This window comes from Barbus barbus (genome assembly GCF_936440315.1).
Source record: "Barbus barbus genome assembly, chromosome: 3".
Classification (NCBI taxonomy): Eukaryota; Metazoa; Chordata; class Actinopteri; order Cypriniformes; family Cyprinidae; genus Barbus; species Barbus barbus.
In genome coordinates this window covers 3,832,651-3,841,639 of record NC_136731.1, presented here as the reverse complement: position 1 = coordinate 3,841,639, position 8,989 = coordinate 3,832,651, and the positions used below count along the sequence as shown (strand labels likewise).

Sequence of the window (8,989 nt, the reverse complement as noted above, 5' to 3'; positions counted from 1 at the left end):
TCCATATCGGGCCGATGCCGATATTTACATTTAAAGCCGTTATCGGCCGATTCCGATATCAGTCCGATAATATCGTGCATCCCTAATATGCACGGTTCATTCATCAACTGAAAACAGAATCGCTTGGCATTTAAGAATCGATATTGGTTCATAAAAATGAGAATCGCAGATCTGATCACCACCTATTTGCTGCGTACCATTTCGGAGGTCCCACTTGTAGGCTGCATACGTCATCGAGGATGTCTTATTTCAGAAAAGTAACCATAATAAAATTGACTGTTATTCCTCATGAGATGTTAAGTACTGTAATTTCTTTATTTCTTTGCAATCTCACGGTTACTTTTTTTAAATGAGTCTGCCTCGATGACGTGCGTGGCCGACAATTGCGACCTCCGGAGGACGCAGCCTTCGAAACAAGACACAGCAATTGATTACCTAAACCTGATGTCACTGTAACTATAATCTATAATCTCTGAAAATATTGACCTGACACATTACTATTGGGGCTCTGGCAGCTAGCTATACTGTTGGCTAATGGATAATCAAATCTATTCAGCGGTATCACCAACTTCAGATGGGCTTAGCTAACGTTACATATTTAGATGGGAGAGTATAAGAAGAGAGAATAATTAAGGTCACTTGTCACTGAGTTTAAGATGTTAAATTAGTTATTTTACCCAGTAAACGACCTGTTGCTCGCCATTGCTACAACCTTGCTTGCTCTTCTCTCAGAATTGGTGGCAGCAGTGGCGGGAAAACGTAGTGGGCATGGTCAACCTGTCACTTCAATCGAGAGCGACCAATAGAAAAAGGCCTTTCATCCTGGTGGGTAGAGACCACCAACTGAGATGCAAGCAAAAGATTTAGACCCGCAAAAAAAGACAGCAGAAAAGAGAGCAACATTTGTGGTTTTGTAATGAAAAGTTTTAGAAGTGCACAAAGAAAAATAAAGGTTTTCAAAGATTTACACACACTGCAAAGAATTTTGTTCTACTTTTGAGCCTTAAGAAGACTTTTTTGCTTTTTTATTTTTTATTTTGTTTGATTGAATAATAAAAGACAAAATAAACTCCATACAACTAACCCAACGGCTGAGATACACAAAAACTACCCAGCACTGCAAAAAACAACCCAATACCCAACAGCCTCAACCCTGTGGTTAGGTAGAAAAATAACTGCAGCAGACGGTTGCAACAGACACTGAAAAGTGGTGGCTGAGTCATCTCACTAAGATAAACCTAACAAAGATCAGTTGCAGTTTCACTTTAGACAGGGCGGGGTCTCTATATATACACACACATATATATATATATATATAGTGTACAGAAAACAACTCCACTTCTTTCGACTGCAGTGACAGTCAAGAATGTGTACAACACAAGAGTTTTTATTGGATTACAGTGTACAGAAAAAATGGCATTTGCAGCAGCTGGTATGTGTTTTTTATTTCTTCAGATTAATAATAATAAACAGTTTTCACAAGTTTGTCTATTCACAATTTCCTTAAATGTTTTGTTTGGCAGGAATTTGTAATAGTGCAATAAATGACTTAAACATTATTAATGTGCTAATTCAACTTTAATCTTTCACCACTGTGCCACATTAGTTCTGTTCAGTTCTTGTAGAGTATATGAGTATCTGCTGAATTCACAAAAATATTTATCACTGTTGCAGAAAATCAAGGCACTGGAGTTACCTTAAGTGAAGGTAATCTCCGGGGTCCACACACAAAGAAGGATGCAAGCGTTTCTGTGTCATACCCATTTATTAAGCCAGATCTGAAGGCTAACCCACAGCAGGTGATGTGATGGCATCAAACATTTTGTACAGAAAGTTCACTCTTTATGATAAAAAATTAGCATAAATTTGCAGAATAAGCATTGTTTGGGGCACTGAATTGCTGCTTAGTATTTATCATGTAGTAGGTTTATTTATTTATTTATGGTATGTGCTTTCTTCATCTTTATTAGAACATTGGTAAAATAATCAAACATGCTGGGAATGTCTTTCACCAGGTACACATTCATATAAAGTATTATTAATAAAATCTTCTATATATTATTAATCAATATCATTAATATATCTCCATAATAAAATAAATCTCTTTTCAGTGGTTCAGAGGTATTCAGCAGAAAGATGACTTACCTCTTGATGAGTCAAAATACATAATCAGAGAACTGGCTGCTGAACTGGACAGAGTTGTACAGGTAAACATGTTTGGGCATATCATTGAGTTTAGTTTGATTAATTTATGTCTTTTTCAAATTTCAAATGATCTGCATTATGTCCACAGTCAAAAATACTAGTGTCTCAAAAGATTAAAAATAAAGGAACTACAAAAGAACAGGAAGAAGAACGGCAATATTATATTTTGCAATGGGCTAAAGATGTCGAGAACATACAGACAAAACAAACGGACCAGGCAGAGGTTTGGATTCACTATTTTATGAGTGATGAGGTTTACAGAAATGTGATCATTTTTGTGATAATGTGTCCAAATTATGAACTAGACCTAACCCTAGCTATCATCACTTTACAACTCTTGTCAATAGTATTGCTTTCTCTTTTGTTTGCTGTAGAAACAGACCTCTTCTGAGCAGTTGTCAAAAGAAATTAAATTTACCAAAGCCAAAAATGTCTTGTCAGACTTGTTTTGGCGATTGAAAGACATGAAACAGGTTTGTGGCCGCATGTTTACAAAGATCAGCAGAGTAAGATATGTTCCTGTCACGCACAGGATTAAACATCTTAGGTTTCATTTTCTCTTTTGTCTAGAACTCATTACGTCCAACTGGGGAATTGGAAGAAATAATAAGAGATCTCCACAAAGAGTGGAAGCAGGGAGAGTCCAGCATACTTCCAGTAATAGACTGCATGATGTGGACAGTACTACAGTCAAAAAACTCTGAGGTAAAGGACAGTCCATGGCTTTTCAATCATTGTTTTTTTTTCTAACTGAACATATGATCTAAAAGATTAACAATATTGGTCTAAAAGACCAATATGGTTAACATTAAATACATGTTGTGAATAATAATTTTTTTATGGACATCTATAATATTTAATTTTACTTTATATTTATTTATTTATTATTAATTGGCACTTCAATCACAATGAATGAAATTAAAATGTTTCTCGTTTGAATGTAAGGATTCAGTCCCCAGACAGTGGGTGAAGAGTAAACAGAGATCCAAAAACACAGGTGAGGATTGCTTTGGTCTTTCACGCAGTAATTACATCTCAGAGAATGATTATAGAAACGTCTTAGGTTACGTATGTAACCGGGGTTCCCTGAGAGGGAACGAGACACTGCGTCCTCTAGAGGTCGCTATGGGGAACGATATACCCACGCCGCCATGCTGAGGGAAGTGCATGCCATACCAAAGGCGAGCACTAAGCATCAACTCTTATCAAAAGATAAAGGAGTTGTCCCTGGGATGAATTGACGGCTGTCAGTGACATTATCCCCTTCGGCCAAAGGCCTGAGTTTCATACCCCGGAACTTACCTGATAGAGGCCGGACCTCCTGGACCTAGGGTAAAACTCAAGGTTTGGAATCAGAAAGAAGGATTCCTTTAAGGGGATACGACCAAGCGCTTAGGATAGTAACTAAGCCTGGCCTGTCACCCAGGGGCTACTGCTTGCTCAAGAGCTCGCTGAAGGAACTGTATCAACAGATCCTTAGTGGTAGTCCCCGTTCAAATAGTATCACTGAGGATACATAGGTAGAGTGGGGCCCAAGGAGACAGGGGCCTAACCGACTCAAAGAATGGGACGAAGCCTCAGCGCGTAACCCATACCATACAGGATTTTTAGAAAAGACCACAAAACACTTGGTGTGCGATCTTACCACAGCGTGGCTTTCAGAAAGTGCCCAGAGACTAGCGTGCGCACTTACCATAATCATGGATTTGAAAATTCTATTCTCCAAATGCTCTAGAGGGAGCAGCATGCTCATAAGTGATCCTCAAATGAGGGTAGCGATGCTAGCTCTACCAAGGCATAGCTCTGAAGAGCGAAAACCTCTGGATAGTGGAAAAACTCAACTCTCAGCATGAGAGGATACTCAGCACATACATGAGTAGAGTGGGGCCTAAGGTAAAAACCGAGGCCTAACCAACTGAGTGAGTGACATTCAGCCAAGTATGGTGACCCTCTGCATTTAACCCATCCAACGTGCACACACACACAGCAGTGAACACACACACACCGTGAACATACACCCGGAGCAGTGGGCAGCCATTTATGCTGCGGTGCCCGGGGAGCAGTTGGGGGTTCGGTGCCTTGCTCAAGGGCACCTCAGTCGTGGTATTGAGGGTGGAGAGAGCGCTGGACATTCACTCCCCCCCACCTACAATCCCTGCCAGCCGGGGACTCGAACCCGCAACCTTTCGATTACAAGTCCAACTCTCTAACCATTAGGCCACGACTTCCCCTGAGTAGAGTGGGGCCCAAGGAGAAAACGGTGCCGTAAAAAAAATAGGTAGCTGAACAGAAGGCAACAAGGGGTCAGGGAAACTGCTACTTAAAACCCTAATAAGGGTGAGCAGTTCTAACCTAAACCTCTATGCACCTATCATGGCCTCGTTTGAAGAACAAAAGGGCCAGACTAGAAAATGCTGCTCCTCAGAGCCAAAGCATTGTAATAAAGTTGCTCAGCACTACACCTGATACCAGCCTGCAGTACTGGAAGAAGGTTAGTTCGAATGGTATAAAACACACATACCAGCGAATCTGATCATTCCAGCGTTTTTCTTTTTCTCAGATGACGTCAGCGAAATCGCGTCATTGTCATCCAACAGCTCGCCCTCGCTCGCGGGAGACGAGCACGAGAAGGAAAATCCCTTCTATAACTCGTTGGCGAGAACCACCTGCAAACCCCAAGAGCTCATTTTCGGAGGGTCCTGAACCGCGGGAAGCAGACGGCTGCTCCTCTTTCCTCGAAAAGAGAGACAGACTAGAGCGGAGCTTTTTAGAAAAACGCTCGCAGTACATGCAGCGCGCAAACCAAAGACGCAAAGATCATGTGAGTCATCAAGCATCAGATAACGTGGATACGGATGCACACATCTCTCAAACGCCTTGCTAGTGCTCGCCATTACAAAAGTAAAGCATACTTACCTCGTGAGATGCACGCTTCAAACAAAACAGTCATTGAAGACGAAGAAGAGGATGACGCTTTCTCCCGTCGCCCTTTTATACTGTGGTCGCATCGGGAGTGACGTCATAGGCTGTCGCCGGCCAATATTTGGTGTTTTTGTATATATGCTTCAGACACGGGTCACGTAGATGGAGTTCCCCATAGCGACCTCTAGAGGACGCAGTTCGAAGTTCCCTTGATAGGGAACTGCATTAAAATATATATGTAAAAGTGTTTTCTTGTTGTCTTTTCTCTTCTGTAGTTGGAATACGCATTCCTAACACAGGTATTTTCTGGGACTCACTGACCTTCATAAAACTGTGGCTTCACATTTAAGTGTCTTTGAATTTTTTGGTAAAATAGAAAAAAAATAAATGTTGCTTTCATTTTTGCAGTTTGGAAATGGATAACAAAAACAACAGGTAAAGCTCAACTGATAAATTTGAGCTTTCAAAATCAAGGGACATATGTAAATGTTCTATACAGAGTGTAGGATTTCAATAAAATTCCTTTTCCTTTTGTACTTGAAGCTGATGTAGTTCTGGACCCAAACACAGCCAACCCAGATCTCCTAGTCTCTGAAGATGGAAAATATTTGAGAGCAAAAAAATATGGTCACGATTCCTGGAATGGATTCCAATGGAAGCGTACTAAATATGATGGCTGGACTTGTGTCCAAGCTAAGGAGGGTTATAACAAAGGTCATCATTACTGGGAGGTAGATGTGAGGAAGAAATGTGAGTGGCGGGTGGGAGTTGTGAAGGAATCTGCCACTCGGAATGGCTATGTCACAATGAACACAAAAACTGGGTACTGGAATCTGCACCTGCAATTGGGAACTTTGATGGCTCTGACTGAACCAGTTACTAAACTCAACCTGCCAACACCCTCTAAGATCGGAGTTTATCTGGATATAGAGGAGGGACACGTCTCTTTCTATGATGTAGTTAATAGAAGACATATCTACACTTTTAACACAGAGTTTAATGAGACTGAAAACATTTACCCAATGTTTGGCACTGTTGAGACAGACAGGGCGTTGATGATTTCATTGTAAAATGTGTTTCCTAATGTAGTATATACAGGGGCATAGCCATCATTTCAGAAGTGAGGGGGGACAGAAATGTGAAATGTAATTTTTTTTTACTTTTGTAATGTGCAGGTTTTATTTTCTCTTATCTCTTACTTTTAATTGGCTAAGAAAACAAATACACTGCTACAATAACCAGTAATTTGTGTTCTATAATAGTTTTCCCAATGACAATTTTATGATTGGGTTATATACTACAAACACTTTTCAGTTTCTATACTGTAATAAATTATATCTCAGTTAGCACTGGAGTATTTTGGGTGAATAAAACGTTAAGTACGGTCATGCATACACTGTCTTGTCTTCTTTGCATTTAGATTTGTTCACGCTGGCGCTTGAAAATGTATTTATTTTTTACATTTTTGTGTACAGTAGTGGAGTTCTTTTTCTTTTTTTTAAGATAGAACATGCTTGCCGTATACTTTGGGACCTGTGTCCCCCCCCAAAATTAAATAGTCTGTGTAAAGAGAATGTACAGTAGCTTTATTTTTAAAAAAGTAATTCAGTGTCTTGCCTATTCACACTTCTACTATCATGCAATCTTCAAAATAACAATTGCAATATAAATATATTTACTAATGTAAAAAAAGGACATGTAATTCGAGATATGTGAAAAAGTTCAATCATCTCATGATGCAAATTCATTGACGTATGTATTTAAATGAACTCTGGCCTACAAGGAATGAGAAAGAGGGTTGAGAGCTGCCCCATTGATTATTAGTCATTTGATTTGCATTTAATTTTGAACATTTTCCTCCTTAAATTAAGCCTACAAAGAAGGAGGAAGGAACCGCAGTTATTTGGGAAGATTTCTTTTATGAATGTTTTGGCTTGTAGTAAAATTCCAAACCTGCCATGCCATAATTCCAGTGATATTGATTTATATCATCATTACAGTAAAGTCTGTTTCAGTGCACTAAATGTTATTTTCACACTTAATGCTTCACAATAACATTTTGGTGCTGACCAAGGAAGCCCATCACCTACAGTCAGAGCCGATCCAGGGAATCAGGGAGGGTTTGTGCCGGAGTCTCTCCAAATGACAAGTCTTGTCCTGTTTCTGCTTGAATTATGCTTTAGTGATAAGAAACAACCGTGAAGTCCTGTTTTAAATACATTCCAGATTTTTGCACACATATGCCCCTTTGTTTTGGGGGGGGGTCTCGTTTTCTTCCGGAATGTTGCTGTTCTGTTAATAGACCTGTGTATGTGTTCTTGTTTTCGACCAAGCTCTACAGACCTCTATAGCACATCATGTGATGCCCCTGCAGTCTGCGGTTCTGTTAGATTCTGAGAAGATGAGGATGTGAGCTAGAACTCTTCTGGACCCTCTAAGTTTTTGTGCCAGGCCTTGTGGCCTTGACTTTCCATTCAACAAAGGATCCTCGGACCTCAGCAGATCTCTTTCTTAGCTCTTTTCCATTTTCTACCTGGAAGAACATTTCTACCTCAGAACACCTTTGGAATTCATCACTCTTCAACCCGGAAAAACGTGATCAGGAATCCAAAACCTTGAAACCATTAAGACTTTCATCTGAGACTGCATTCCGGACACTCGGCACGACCAAATGCATTGCAAGTATTGTACATTTAACTAAACAAAACAGAGGTTATTAGTACAAGTTATAGACCCTGTTATAAACGGCGCTGATGGCTTTACTCAGGTGGTTAAATTACTTTTTCCATAAGTGCATTCTCTGGTTTTCCTGATGGTTTCATCCATCAACTCTCATTTGCCCTTTCCCCATGTATGAATGATTGTACGTATGTATGTTTGTTTGTTAGACTAGTCTGCGTTAGTGTTTAGTTAATAAAACTCTTGTGCACAAATTACATGAGTTTCTGATTTTTGATCCTTACTACATGCTCTAATGTATTAATACTTAGGAAAGTATTTTCTGTGGCCAAGAAAACAGAAGATACCTTTCTTAGAGATGATATGAACTTACACTGAATGTTCGCTGGATGGACAGATCAGTTGGTGGCAATTTAATTCTGCTACAGTAATTACTGTCAGCCGATATAAATAATTGTAATTAATTATATACAATTCCCTTTTGAGCTTATAAATTGCTATAGGAGACATGCAAAATGTGCGCAGCAGGGGAATTGAGAATTGAGAACCACTGATTTAAGTAGAACGTTGTTAAATTAGGAGACTGTACTGACGATATTGTGAGTTGGTAATTTGGGCATGGGGAAATTAGGAAACTGTACAAATAAAGTTTTGTATCTAAAAATATCTAAATAAATGAGAGCTGAGCAAGTCAAATTTCTGGTGAAGTTAAGTAAAGAATGCAAAAGTGTTATCTATGTATAAATGGCCAATTATATCTAATCCATGATCCCTCGATATTGAAGGCCCCTTGATAGCTAAAATTTACTTCACAAACAAATATACAGCCATTTGAATCAAAAATATATATGAATGAGCAATTGCATTTGTAACTTTTGAGATTGTTGTTTTGTGATGTTCATTCAACTAAGCCATTTGATCGATTATACTCAAGGAGCTTTACAGGTTATACTAACAGTATGGATGGATTGTGTTAGTATCAGAGACTTACATACATCTATGGAAGACAATTTATCTCATGCTGAAATGCAATCATTACATAGAAGTACAGTGTCTGAGGAAAGCACCATGCTTTGTCATGGGTAATTAAGAGACAATGTTTTCTCACTGGATAAGGCAATGCAGTATCATGGATCATTATGAGTCACCGACACATCATCAGTGTGCAGCAATAATGCTTCGA

General features: G+C 39.3%; 1 protein-coding gene across 2 annotated transcripts; it reads left to right on the top strand.

The window, feature by feature from the left end:
- Nucleotides 1–1,297: 1,297 nt before the first annotated feature.
- LOC306854573 (uncharacterized protein) lies at nucleotides 1,298–8,056 on the top strand. Of its 2 annotated transcripts, XM_079392707.1 has the most exons (11): nucleotides 1,298–1,432; nucleotides 1,675–1,799; nucleotides 1,971–2,015; nucleotides 2,112–2,207; nucleotides 2,294–2,428; nucleotides 2,580–2,678; nucleotides 2,776–2,910; nucleotides 3,151–3,202; nucleotides 5,403–5,426; nucleotides 5,536–5,562; nucleotides 5,671–8,056. In XM_079392707.1, exons 1-11 carry the CDS (start codon nucleotides 1,414–1,416, stop codon nucleotides 6,195–6,197), a joined length of 1,284 nt encoding a protein of 427 aa, XP_079248833.1. In that variant the 5' UTR covers nucleotides 1,298–1,413; the 3' UTR covers nucleotides 6,198–8,056. The 2 variants fall into 2 exon arrangements, with proteins under 2 accessions (XP_079248833.1, XP_079248834.1); XM_079392708.1 differs by lacking the exon at nucleotides 1,971–2,015 and having other exon boundaries at nucleotides 1,344–1,432.
- Nucleotides 8,057–8,989: the final 933 nt, after the last annotated feature.

What these genes read in the sequence shown, in the direction of transcription:
- LOC306854573 (XM_079392707.1), top strand. An exon ending in ACAGAGATCCAAAAACACAG is followed by an intron (nt 3,203 to 5,402) that starts GTGAGGATTGCT and finishes TCTCTTCTGTAG; the next exon opens with TTGGAATACGCATTCCTAAC. An exon ending in ATGGATAACAAAAACAACAG is followed by an intron (nt 5,563 to 5,670) that starts GTAAAGCTCAAC and finishes TTGTACTTGAAG; the next exon opens with CTGATGTAGTTCTGGACCCA.